At 40.2% G+C, this 14,467-nt stretch overlaps 1 protein-coding gene across 1 annotated transcript in view; it reads right to left on the reverse strand.

Moving 5' to 3' along the window:
- Window positions 1-11,081: 11,081 nt before the first annotated feature.
- The window catches only part of ADAM12 (ADAM metallopeptidase domain 12), a 190,301-nt gene continuing 186,915 nt past the window's right edge, over window positions 11,082-14,467 (reverse strand). Inside the window, exon 23 of the mRNA XM_074591861.1 lies at window positions 11,082-12,459. Within this exon, the coding sequence (XP_074447962.1) occupies window positions 12,399-12,459 (61 nt within the window). The 3' untranslated portion in view covers window positions 11,082-12,398. The remainder of the gene's footprint in view (window positions 12,460-14,467) is intronic.

Raw genomic sequence — 14,467 nt, forward strand, 5'->3', positions numbered from 1 at the left:
GTTTTGGTTTCACATTGCAGAGAGACACAAACGTGCATTAGCAACCAAAATTGGACATATTTAGTAATGGCTCAGTAAATATTAGCAAATGGATGGTATAATTTAATCAACATGGTTGCAGTTGATAAGGTGTTGAAAAGCTCTGATCAAGACTGCTGGGAGTGCTAAATGAAAAGCTGAAGATTCAGAGATAAGGATTGATGGGTATAATGTTATTCTGATTGAGAATAGCGGAGAACCTAAAGCACTGAGAAATTAAATTGATGACCTGTAAAACAAGCTTAGATTAAGAAAAAAAAAATCAGATTGATAGAGGCGTCTGCAGGAGTGCAGACAGAGCAAGGGGCAAGAAAAGACTGGGTATGTGTTGGATAAGCTTAAGTTCTGCCTAACGGTTTTCTTAAAGATAGTCATGATAATTCGTGTTATGTTATGATGGTATAGGTGTCACTCAAAACTTTTATACTGTGTATACTCTTTTATAGAATTGAGGGTTTTTCTCCCCTTACAAATCCCCTTTTTTGCCAGAGTCGTCTTGTTTGGGAACCGTGAGTTGGGCTGAGATTCTCTGCCCCTCAGCTCACGTCACTCTGCTCCCAACGTTAACCTAAGCATATGGTTACTCGCTTCTGCCAGCAATCTGGGTTGAGGGAGAAATGCTGCTCAACTGTCTTTGGAGGAGAGTAGGAGGAGGTGAACTATGAAATGGAGATCTGGTGCGTGTAGCAATGTCCCAGCTCTGGAGAGCAGGATGGAGCAGAGCACCCTCATTATTTACCCGGTATTTCTGTCTCAACCATCAGTAGGTTACCAGAGTTTCTGTCTTAATAGCTTTAATGCTGCTGGATATTTGTTCTACTAGTAATTTTATGACTAAGGTGCTTATGATTACATACTTTGTATTACTTAATTTATTTCTAACGCTGCACAGTACAACATGCTGTTCATGCTTGTGGTTTGATGCTTTTAGAAGAAAAGGAAGGAAAAGTTCTTTAGTGGGAACTGCAGTTCTCTGGGAGTTATTGCCCCTGGGCACGTTCTGCTGTGGGTGAACATGTCTTGAGAGGTGAAGTTTGGAAAACTTTCTGTTTAGCAGTAGCTGCTGAGAGGCATTTGTCTTTACTTTTTTCATGCTGTTTCCAGAGTACAAAGGGCAGTAATGTTGTTTGTTCCTCAAAAGACAAGAGAGTTTGAAGAGGAAGGGCAAGGTGCAGGATAGCGCTTCTCCAAGCACTGTATTGCAGTGGGAAATAACCTTTCTTTAAGCTTTTGCCCATTTTCTTATTGTACTGTGGTTGACTTTGGGCTGCTATTGGAGATGAATATCAATTGGAAAACCACCAAATTCAATACATTCTCTGGGACTTCCTTGCAGCCACAATACTTTTATTGTTGCATTTCTGCATCCTCAGTACTTGGAATAGGCACATTCTGTAAGAAAGACATTGACGTTGCTTGGTATCTGCTGAGATGAGCTGTGTTCACCATTAATAGAACTGCTGAACCATTTTTGTATCTGTATTTTAAGCATCCGAGACTCCAGTGACTATACTGTCACTCAGGATAGAGATTGTTACGGTGTTTGATTTCCACTCTGGCTATTTCATAGGCTTCTATAGAATGGTTGGACCTTAGTTTTTGGTGTGGAGGGCTCGTAGCTGTACCCATTCCAAAGGAGTCATATGGTGAATATGTTTACTTGGATGAGTTTCTGATAGCACTAGCTGTGCCCTCGAGGAGGTCTTATCCACACAAAAAAAAACAAAGGATCTGTAAAAAACAACTTAAAGGATATGTGATTAGAACGTGATGCTGGGAAAAGTACTGGCTTTGCAGTAATAAAGTCTTTTCGGACAGAGGGAATAGTAATCATTGGCTGAAGTGGTGAAATAAGAAGTGAGCAAGGTTAAGTTGAAGTTCCAGCAGCAAACAGACCCCTCGTTGGAAAAAATGTTTTGGTTACAGCTTTCAGAAACTTCAGAATGTTCCAGATGGGGCGAATATAAACAGTGAAGTGCTGAGGTGGTGCTCAGGCGCACGTTCACAGAATGAAGAAACAAGGTCTCAGGGTGTTTCAATAGTCTAGAAAAGTCAAAGTTGTAGGAAAAGAACAACCTGAAATGTGAGCATATTGAAAGTGTAATTCATCTATTCCAATCAACCCATTTAACTATGCTGTTATTTATGATGGTGCTTCTGGATATTATTAGTGTAAATCTGAGGTTGCAAAGCTTCATGGCAGAAACTAGATACAAAGAGGGGGGAAAAAAGGGATAAAAAAAAAAGAAGAAATTCCTTAGAGAGGCTTGTAGAAGATCTTCCTTTGTAGTTACCTTTAGGTTTGGGATTGGCTTGAATGGCTGAAAAAAAATGGTCTGGCAAGAGAATTGTGCCCCAGCAGAATTTGCACTGCTGTACGCTGGAGTTGTAAGCTGACACTGGGAATTACTCACGTAGTAAATCTGGAATTTGGCTTTATACTCTGGGCTGGCATAGCAAGTGAGCTGTACCCACAGTGCGCTTCTAGGGACCTGGGGCTCTCCTCGCTTACACAAATACCAAGTGTGCCCATCTGAGCCAGGCACGGTGCCGCCCTGGGAATGACTCGAATCTGCATGCCTTGGAAAAACAAAGATAATGCTCAAAAGACCAGCCTGGCTGAAATTTGAAGGGAAAAAGAAGCTCATTCATCTAGAGGATTTAGGTAAAATTGGCTAAGGGAGGCGTAAGTCTGTCAAAAAGACAACAGAGCACAAAGCGGGTACAACAAAAAGAAGGAATGAATGACAGAAAAAGACCCAAAAATGATTAAAAGGGAATATGTGAAGAAAGGGTATGCTGGATGTGGAAGGGCCAACAAGATTGTGAAGACTTTCTTGAAGAGAACTGAAGAGCAAAATGCGAGTGTGAATGTGCCTGTTGCAGGGCTGCAAAGGCACATGTCTACCCGTGCTCGAGAGGGGAAATGCAAGCTTCAGAAGGCTAAAACCACAAAAATCATGTTTACGCTATTGTTGGGTAGCTTACTGAATGCTTGAGAATATTGGAATTTTATCTAATCTCTCTGCTCTACTAAATCTGGAGGATTTTTCTGTCTTCAGAGCTGTTGTTTTTCTTTAATTTAGGCTAGTAATTTAAGGTAACAGGTTGAAAATAATTGCAAAGGAAGGAACAGTCCAAAATTTAGACAAAATGTATTTGTAGGGAAAAGAATTGTAAGCGCTGAATCTATTCATTGGATGAATATATTTTTGATACTTTCCTAACACACTTCAAAACGATGCTAGCGATAAACAAGGAGTTTGATTAATTTTTGCAGCTGTTCCTGACCTATGTTTTTATATAAATATGTAAGTCTCATGCAGATTACTTGGGCATTACCTAAAAAATCTTTCAGACCATCTGTTTGATGCAGTTTCCAAGTTACTAGGCTTTACTTACTGCCAAAATGAAATTAATGGTTTCTGTACCAATCTAATGACTCTGCGTTGCATCCTTCTGTGGGCTGTAAGTAGCAACAGGGGTATTACAGTGCTTTGATACTTTATGCTTTCTTAAAACCTCAGTCCATGCTTTAATACCCATCACCAGCACCCTGGATTAAATTGGTATAGGACATAGATTATACCTTTCAAAGAGGATTTAGGGTTCTTGTTTCAGTATCGGCTTCTTCTCGGACTCCAGAAGAAAGTTCCCTGACCTGCAAGCGCAACAGTTGGGATTGATTTTCAGGCATTTTTTAGGATCTTATTTCTAATGTTGATGATTCTGCAAAGCGTTGATTATTGTGGCTCTCCTTCAGGTCTGTAGTCACGACGGGGGCTGCAGAGCGTGAACGCATTTTGGCGTGTGGCAGGTAACGCCATGCAACTCCTCTAGAGCGCTCTTCGTCAGACGTGCAGGTGTCAGTGGTACCTAATAATAGAGAGCTTGTTCTGGTGCTGCTGGGAAGTGGAGGAGAAACTGCTGTTAAAAATGAGATAGCTAAAGTAAACACAGCTTTCTCTCTTTTTAATTGTTAAAAGGAATATGCTGTTTTGTCTTTCAGTATTGTAAAGGACTCCTGGAAGACTGGAGGGTTTCACAGGCGGATATGAATAATTTCTATATATTGATTTTTCTGGTTCTGGGTTTATTCTTTTAATTGTATTTCCTTCTCCATTTTTTATGATTTTTGTTTGTTTGGAGCTTGGTCAATTTATTAGAGGACAAGAAGAGAAAACTAAGAGGAAAACCAGCTATTTCCCTATCTTTCAGCTCAGAGACGGGTGATTTAGATATAAGTTTGTTTTTGTCCACCAAGACAGTGAAAATATGAATACTGGACCTCAGTTAAACGCTATAACTTGCCTGTTTCCCCTCTAGTATGCAGTTTTTGGGGTCCTTGGCACTCGTTAAATCGTGGGGCTCAGCATCCTCTTCAGCATGTTCTCCTGTATTTCAGTGTCTCTCTGGGATTTACAGGCACTGTTTTCTTATAGCAAAACCAAAACCCTCTTGCGTACAGAGTCAGATGTAGAGCAAGAAATTCAAATAAACAAACATACTTTTTGGCATTCCCCTCAGGATATGTCAAACTGTCTTTAAGCTGCTGGAAATTAAATGCTGAATTATTTTTTGTTTTCTTCTCGGCTGCTTCCCTCTCTTCTTCAAGACCTTTTTTACTTTCATGATTGTCCCTTTAGTGAACAGAAGATTAGCATTTCTTACCCAACCTTGTTAATACTAATCTTTTTAAATTTTCCAAGGAGATGCTTCTTTACTTCAAATCGTGAGCACAATGCTTGCGTAGCTTCAGCTCTAGAAGTGAAGAATATGTTCGAGGTGTAAGGGCATCTAATCTTCTTTCAGAAAAGTGTATTACGCTACAACTAACCTGATGTATCTTTGTAAAAAAATATATACTTTAGCCTTTGGCTTTCAGAGTTAAAAAGTAATTTGCAACTTTAACAGTAAAACAATCTGATACCAATGACCTGAGGTCTTTTCAGACCTGTGTGACAGTGGCACAGATGGGAAGGTAAAAATGAATTGCCACTGTTCATTTCTACTCAGAAAAAGGTACCCTTTCCTTTGAAGATGTAAACCCTTTATTTTTGCATTTGACTTAACCTGGTATTAAATAATGCCTTAATTTACTTTAAATTATTGCATTATTGTATGTAGGGTATTACTGTGTGTAGCCTACTCTGAAACAGAGTCATTGAATAAAAATTTAGAGGAAATTATATTTTTACATCAACAGGTTTTTAGTAGGAGGCCACATCAGTTGCACAGGAAGAGAGAAATGGTGGTTAATTCCTACAGACTGGTGAGGAATAGTTGTGTTTTAATACAAATAGCATTAAATTTTCGGAGTGGGAGGACCGCTTAGAAGGCAAAAGGACACTGTAACTTTGAGAACAGGGTGTAGAAATTTTATGTTGACTCATCTTAACCACAGCTAGTTTTTGATGATTGTCTGCACGTTATAGCATGAAATATGAACAGACTAGCATTTAAAAGATTTTGTAATTCTTTCCACTTTGTAACATGGAACGTCGTAGTGCTCTCGGGTACTTGCTTTGCTCTGAAATGGCCACGCTACCCAGCCGCCGAGGAATAACTTGTACAAACTTACAGGGTAACTGTATGCCAAAATACAAAGTCTGCTCCAAGAAGTAGCTTTCATTTTTTGATAAAGTCTAGTCAACATTTCGTGACAACAAAAACCGCCATGTGCCTTTCTTTTTACTTCTTGACTTTACATTTTTCCCAAAGATGCTTTTACCCAAAGGTCCTCAATGCAGCGGTCTTCTAAGCCATGATGTGGACGGGTTGCCAGAACAACAAATACATTCATAGAAAAATGCTACTGAAAATTGAAAGTGGAAATTAAAATACAATTTAAAAATAATTCTGCAAGTTACTTGAACGCTTTACAAGAAGAAAGCTTCTAAAATCGTTGCAGAAACATTTTACTTTACTGGGGAATATATGAGTATCTTCCTGTGATATTACTTTACTATCTGCTTTAGAAAAAGGAAAAAGCACCATATTTCTAGGATATGCTTTCATCTATTATTTTTTTGTTCTGTTTAGGTAATTTTAAAATCAGAAAATATTTCTAGCATTCCTTCTCCTTTGGGAGAGGAATCTGTATCTGCAGTATCTGCAAGTAAAACTGTTAACTCAGCATTTTAAAAGCCACAACGGAAATTTTTGGAAGAAGCCACAGAAAGTTACGGAGCCCAGTTTTCTGTTAATTCATCTTCATGTGATGCAGACTTCAAACTATAGCAGCTGAGGAAGTTTTTAGAGAAACCTAGACGTGGAGAAAGGGGTGCAATTTGACCAGAGCAGGAAAAAGAAGGAAACAAGTCAGGAGGACGAGTGAGATTGGAAACCTGCTGCCTGGGAACTGGGAACGGCAGGGACAGAGGCTTGGACGGGGTGACGGAGATCGGGAGGGACTCAGAAAAGTCAGTCTGGCTGCGATGGAGCCAAGATGCAGGATTCTGTGGTCCCGTTCCTGGCAGCGAGCATCTGGGACACTGATAATCAAATACATGCTTCGTCTTCTACCCACTGCTGCTTCTGGAAGCCCATCTATTGCTGCCGCTTGTAACAAAAAGGGTGGTCAGGTAGAGTTGGGCATGCCATAAGGAATGATTTCGGTGTTTTCAGGGTTTAAAAAGTGGCCTTAGATGTCTTCATACCAAGAAGCATCCAGATTGCACAGTCAAGCCTTGAAAAATGCAAAATTAAAGTTGCATTCTTTAAAAAAATACAGTCCTTTCCTCCAAATAAAGCACCATCTAATATATAGCATCACCAGGTATTTGTTTTTTCCCCACAGGGTCATTTGCACACCAATAATGTAAAATAAAAGTAGTAGTAGGTACACATTGCTTGCATTTTCTACAATGGAAAGGGTCTGCAGGTCATGATTCCCCTACTCTTGCAAATTTGCCCGCAGGGCAGAGTGTTGGAAGCTTTTAAATATTGCTGGCGTGCTCGCGCACAGCCGAAGCGCAGCTAACGCGAGGCCGTTCAGTGTCATATACTTCAAATCTTGAAAAGTGACCCGTCTTGTGCGCTTGCCCAAAGGGACGCCTGGCCCATGGAGAAGCAGGTGAGCGATTTCTGCAGGACTACATTTCTGCGCTGGAACCGCTCCAACAACGGCTGCTGCGTGAGCCTTTCTGCTTAACGGTGGCCACTGGATGTTCCGTGTCTCTGCTTCATGCGCTTTCCGTGCTCAGCACTTTCTGTGGTTTCAGTTTACAGGACAGCCAATGCCGCCGGTGGCCTTTTTTTCTGAACGGGATGCTTTTCTTGGGCTAACTGAAGCGCTTTTATTTAGCAAATCTCTCCTTTTCCAGTTCTGATTAACGGGAGGAAAATATCCTGCGAATATCTACATATATAAAGACCAGTGAGGTGACAATGAAAGGTACAAAACAAAGGCAGTTATCTATGGCATAGTATTTTATTTTTTTTTTACTTGTATTTGAAGCAGTGAGAACATACGTGCCCTTTTCTCACAGCATATAGTATTTTATGTTGTGGAAACTCTGGCATTTTCTTAACCATTTGGGTAATTACCTAGGCGAACCACCAGATATAATGAAGCATGTCTTTATGGAGAGATAGTACTTAAGAATGAGCAGATAGTTCAGCTGTGGAATTACCAGATCGCGTTTGCTTGGAGCACCTTCAAGTGGAAGATTCTACTAGAAATCCACATGTAAGTTAAAACCTGCTGCATGGGTAAAAAAACCCCGCTATATAGCACAGATGATTGTAAAAAGTGTAGCAAACAGAAGTTTAATCGAAGGATTGTAAATGAGTAGTTCACAAAAATGGCGTGCTGGTCTATCTGCATTCATATCAGCCCGTAGTGACGTTAAACAGTTAATTACTCATCACTCCTAAATTTCTTTTTTAACAACAGCACATTTTCAAATAAAAAATATGCTTTTATTTTTAGTCAGCCTGCCTTAAAGTGTTTTAAAAAGGTCTCTGTTCCTTCTCTTAGTTTGATTGGTTACAATCATAGGAAGCACTTTATAATGGTATATTTAAAAATATATAAAATTATTCTTGTGCTGATGCTGTGCACCAGAAAGTTGTGTATTCATAGGTAAGTTAAAGGATATAAATTTAGATATGTAAAAATTAGACATGTAGCGAAGCATTAGAAACGTATTGTTCATTTTTACAGCCACACCCTACCTGCACGTTGCTTCAAAAAAAAGGAACAATGGAAAAGAAACAAAACTTAGTCATGATGATGTTGGGTACTGGATTTCTGAATTACCTGAATTTCAAGAGTTCAAAACTTAATCTCAATATGCTTTAGGTTTTTAATGCTTCTCTCTTAAAATTATTACGTGAAAAGGGCACCCGCCTGTAATGTCTGGGGCATCTTTAACTTCTGGTGATGTGGGGTGTATTTATCTGGAAGGATGATACGCACGCAGAATGAGTTTTAGCATTAAAAAATTGTTTTGGAGAATGTCTGTAAGATAAACAATGAATTTGTTAACTGCTACACGGTAATTTATAGTCAAATTAAAAACTACTGTTATTTGATTGGAAGTTAATAAAAGAGAGTTAGTATTGTGTACTCAAATGATCAGAAGAAATCAGTATTGAAACTAAGAAAAAAAGCTATCTCTTTCTTTTCTCAGCTTTTGAAAAGGCTCTCAAAATATTCCGTGGAATTAAAAAAAAATAAAAATCTTGCTACTCTGATAATTGATAGCTCTTAAAAAAAAATAATCTAGGAATAATAAAACTGCGAGATTTGATGGGGAGAGAGAGGGCAAATATGCCATTTTCTTTTTGTTTACTGCCTGTTTATTCATGTTCATTGACGGTGTTTTGTACTCGCTGTTCTAGCGATTAGCGTAATAGCAGCGCCGTCGGGCAGCGCTTTAGGGAGAGCCCACGGCGTTCTTGCCTTGCCTCTGGAAAGGGGACTCGTCTGTACCAGTGCCCCGTGTTGAGTGGTGGAGGCTGAAATACCCGCGTGGAAGCAGACGACAGGAAGGAGGAGCAGACACCAGCGCGGCCTGTTCGGAACATCTCTCCCGCCAAGAGAAACTGAACACTGTAAAAAACCAGAGGATTGAAAGGATGATGTATCTTAATTTTTAAAGGTGAGTTAAAAGTTAAACTTTGCTGAGCACAGAGATAGATGAATATACTGTGACAGGACTTAAAGCCCGTGCTGACAGCACGTCTTTGTCGCCAGATACTACAGGTCCCTGCACTGAGCAGCTACCGCAGAGTACAGTAAATGTTAAATTTCGCATCCTGGTGTATCCCATGGTAATTTGTTCGCTTACACTGTCCTTAAGAATGTAAAACCATTCATCTGTTTTTCACAATGGAATTTTACGTGACATCTGCATGTCTAATCATAAAGACACTAATTTGGTATGAAAACAGCACACAGCCAGCTACTGCTCACGTCCCGGGGGAAAAAACTGCACCAAAACAAAAGAAGTATTTTATAGCTAGGATTTGGGTTTGGGTTTTTTTTTTCCCTCCTCTAAAAGCTACAGATCCTTTTCTGCCTGTAGTATTTTGCATCTGAATATGTATAAATATATTTGCATATCCGCTAATTGGAAGGATTCCAGATTATATGAGTGTTGTACACATTGCACCTACCCGTCAGTTTTACTACAAAAAAACCATCAGCTTGTAGCACGCCATAACTACCTTGTGCTGGGTTCAAGTCCTGGTAATCATTTTTACAGGATGTTCAGGTTTGCTCACCCTTGTTTCACACAGGGAAGTAACATTTTTGTTTTTTCCCAAATGGCTAGAAATCTCTAGCTTTAGATATCTCTAACGTCTCTATGATTACTATCTCTAACATAAGGTAGTAACTCTGTTAGATAACACGTACATGTAATCACGCACTCTTCACCGCAAGACTCCGTTCCCTGTCACTGGATACACGTGCTTCAGCTGCTTGCTTTAGAAAAGTGTTAATAGTTAATAAATTTGACATATACTTTTCTGCTTAGTAACGTGCTTACTTCACAGCTTGTTTAAACACATTTTTTCATTCGTCCTCTCTCTCTCGATGATTTGTTAAAGACAGTAAAAGGTATTACATTAGTGATGCCCTTTTGCCTCCAGGCTCCTGCTGCCCCGCTGCAGAAGCCAAGGGTGTCCTCTGGCACCTCATCCCCGATGAGTCCCTGGGCTTTCTTATTCTAGCAACAGCAGACGTGACACCAGGCAGCGCGCGTTGATGCTTGTGCAGGATGCTTGTCCTCAGCCCAGGAATACACTGACAGCCAGGTGCGGGGCTCTTTGAGGGATACAAGCCAGTGAGTAAGTCCATCCAGGCATTTCAATCTAAAAACTCCCCTGTGCTGGGACTGGGGACACCTAGCAGTGTCCTTGTTACCATCGTTCTGCCATTTTCCTCCATACATGAAAAAGTGTGTGGCTGGGATGTTTCTCTGTGGGGTGGAGGCACTCATCTGTATGTCCGACAGGTTCTCGGCGTCACCTGAGAAGGGTTCTAGCTTTGGTGTGCTGGGCTGCACAGCCCCGAGGCCTCTTCTGGGCTCCGTGTTGGCGAGACAGCTGCTGGCGATTACAGGGGTAGGTTTGGGTGCCCTGAATGGATCTTTCTATTTCTATACTTGTAAGACTGCATAGGTGGGTCATGTTTATTTTAAGCCTAAAGTTTACTTTAAAGCTTTAAGCTTATATATGTGCTAAATCTTACCTAAGCTGGTACCGTTAAATTCAGATGTTAGAGCTGCTGATGCAAACAGATACGACAAACTTTTTAGTAATTTAATTTCACCTTCTTCTTTGGCTACTTACAGTTTCAACTTACGATTTCCAGCGGTTATCAGAAGCATTTTGATACAGTCTGATGACTTGGCATCCTAAAAATGGGAGTGTTCAAACCACGAACTGAGATCATATCTCTGCTTCGAACTGAGATGTCCCCCTTACCTCCTCATTTTAGATATAAAGCTAGTGGTGACAGGAAGAAATTAGTATTTTAAATGCAAAATACGTAAAATACATAAAATGCACTTACTGAAATGAGATCCAAGTTTCTATCAATGCTTTTATTTTTGCTTAAAGAAACAAAAACTACAAGCAATGAGGAAACTAACCTATATAAGGTTATAGTTCCTTCTATTTCTCCAACTGATATTTGAAAACTGTTTTTATTACAGCATAGTTGAAAACCGTATTCAGCAGTACTACTGCGAAGGTACAGAAGAGATCAGATGTAACGTTACCACATACTAAAGAGATGAATTTTTTTTTTGCCATGTCTTAGGATAACCAAAGTCTATGTATTAAAATATACATTTTGATTTGAAAATTAGGAAACCCAGCACAATATTTTAGAAGTTAAATACAAAACAGTAGTAAATATGCAAAATAGAGTTGGTAAGCAGAGCGATGAGGCAAAAGAAGTAAGTATAATAGTTGATTCTTAAAATGTGGTTCTTCGTAATGCTTCGTAAAGCTTCGCAGCTTCGTAATGCTACGTGTAATGTATTGTCGGTCCAAGCAGGCCAGCTATGCGACACCGTGGGATGGTACTGCCTTACACAGTCCAGGCTGAATTTAATTACCAAAGCATCGCAAAGGTAACGACACTGGAAGGCCTGATATCTGCATTAATACGTACTAACCATACCGTGTGTGAGGAAAATGCAGTTTAAAAAAAAAATACAGTTTCATGATATACAGTACTTCTTCAGTAAGAGAACTTGTCCAAAAGGAATACGTCCTCTTTCAGCACAGATTTCTCGACGATTTCAAACAGTAACGTGAAAGCTGAAATTACAGTAAAACTGCTAACACTGAGTGATACTTCGGTTAAATACATATGTTACACATCTGTGTGCAGATATCGGGCATTTCACCATGTTCCAGAAGAGATTTTTTTTTTTTTACCCTGACATATTTATTCAAAAGTTTGTTATGAACCATTGAGATTGAGTTGCTTCTACATTTGATTTATCCATGAGTATCAGCACTCCTTAAAGAACAGATCAAAACTAAAATCTCTACGTAGGACCAATAGAGCAGAATTATTCAAGTTCAATGAAATATTACAAAAAAAAGGCTTCCTCTTTAGGAAAACTCAGCTATGGTAAAAATATCTACTACAGTGCACTGCACTGTAATAAATATTCAACATAAATTAATAATTTACAAGTACCTGAGCAAGTATACAGAGCACCATAGCACAGCACAGCACCAAAGGCAGTAGCTCAGAATTCTTAAAAATAATGCTGTTTTAAACATTAAAAATTCTAAGTATTGTCATAAAAATGAACTCCAGCTGGAGTTTAAAGGTAGTGCAAACTTCTGTCTTCACTTTTTTAAAATAAAGGTGTCAGATTTTCTAGTCATTTCACATCAGCAGTGTTGCTGAACCTGGATACCTGTGGTGGATGCTTAGGAGCAGGTCTGTTGGAAAGAAAGAAAACAGCAAATTGTTATTTAAACTTTTGTTAGGTCTCACTTGCCGTGTCGTGCTTGAGGCATGAAGATGAATGGTAAGACCTCTGAGAGTTGTCAAAGTTAACTTCAGAGACGTAGCATGGGACTCTCATCCTGGGAGGACATCTGAGCAGCCTGGTCTGGTGGGAGGTGTTCCTGCCCAGGGCAGGGGGTTGGAACGAGATCATCTTTAAGGTCCCTTCCAACCCAAACCATTCTAGCATTCTATGTTACTATATAAACAGGTCTCATCAAGAAGCGTAAACGGTACCAGGTGACTACTTTCTTTCAGTTCATGTTTTAATTGCAGCCTGGACAGTGGGATAGGCTAGCTCAATGTTTCAGGTGTTGCTCTTTAAACTCTTCATTTCTTTGGGTGCTCATCAATTTTGCACCCGTTCAAAAATATTACTTAATGTTGCAGAGTAGCAGTTGGTTTCAAAAAGTTGTAGTAGTCAGCTTGAAATATTAGAACTTTCAGAGTATTTTACTAGAATGGAGAGCCATGAGCTTAACTAAAGTTCACTCTTGCAGTCTTTTTGCTAGAAGTATTAGGAAACTAACTTTTTTTTTTTTTTCATAGAATCAGAGGGTTGGCAGGGACCTCTGGAGATCATCTAGTCCAACCCCCTGCCAGAGCAGGGTCACCCAGAGCAGGTGGCACAGGAACGCGTCCAGGCGGGTTTGGAATGTCTCCAGAGACGGAGACTCCACCACCTCTCTGGGCAGCCTGTGCCAGGGCTCTGCCACCCTCACAGGAAAGAAGTTCCTCCTCATGTTTAGGTGGAACTTCCTATGCTCAAGTTGGTGTCCGTTACCTCTTGTCCTGTTGCTGGGCACCACTGAAAAGAGCCTGGCCCCATCCTCCTGACGCCCACCCTTGAAGTATTTATAAGCGTTGATAGGATCCCCCCTCAGCTGTCTTTTTTCCAGACTGAAGATTGTTTTTAATTTTTCTGAGCAATGTTAAGTGCCTCACTAGTGGAATTCCTGTAACTTAAAATACTACTTTTACCTTCCTTGGAGCTCACTTTTTACTTGTAGGAAACTGAAGAACATTGGGTAAGAAAATATCATTGACTGTGCCCATTAACATTGGGCATGATTATTTCACTTCCAGATTGTTTTTTCAACATCCTCTTTTGGAAGTGTACAATTTGTGTGCTTTCTGAATGTTTTGGGTATCATGTTCAGATGATAGAAACTGATGTTCCATTGTGAAATGTGTGAATGGAAAAATGCTTTTATTGGTGGCTGAACTTAACAGTATTCAGTTCTCAGCCTAATTCTGTAGGTGGTCTGAGTAGGATTTTTTTTTTCTCCGAGCTTTGTTTCTCTTGAAATTGGTGCTTATTAACTCCATTCTTTTGAAAGGTATTGTATTTATTGGGCAGCTTTTGTAAATATACTGTCAGATGCTCACAGCCAAACCTTCATATGTAGTATAAATTCTCATACTTGTGTGGAAGTCAGTGCAATTGTGCCCAGTGAGAATCAGTCTGATATTGCATGATTTTATATAAACCAATAAAAAATGGTTGTTGTGTAGCTCTTGGCAGTAGTTCAGCACAAGAAGGACATGGACCTGTTGGAACGGGTCTGGTGGAGGGCCACAAAGATGATCCGAGGGCTGGAGCCCCTCTGCTGTGAGGACAGGCTGAGAGAGTTGGGGGGGTTCAGCCTGGAGAAGAGAAGGCTCCAGGGAGACCTTAGAGCCCCTGCCAGTCCCTAAAGGGGGCCTACAGGAAGGATGGGGAGGGACTCTTTATCAGGCAGTGTTATGATAGGACACGGGGTAATGGCTTCAAACTGGAAGAAGGGAGATTTAGGTTGGATATCAGGAAGAAATTCTTTACTGTGAGGGTGGTGAGGCACTGGAACAGGTTGCCCAGGGAAGTTGTCAATGGCCCAGCCCTGGAGGGGTTCAAGGCCAGGTTGGATGGGGCTTGGAGCAACCTGGGCTGGTGGGAGGTTG

Source organism: Larus michahellis, chromosome 6, assembly GCF_964199755.1.
Source record: "Larus michahellis chromosome 6, bLarMic1.1, whole genome shotgun sequence".
In the NCBI taxonomy this organism is placed as follows: domain Eukaryota; kingdom Metazoa; phylum Chordata; class Aves; order Charadriiformes; family Laridae; genus Larus; species Larus michahellis.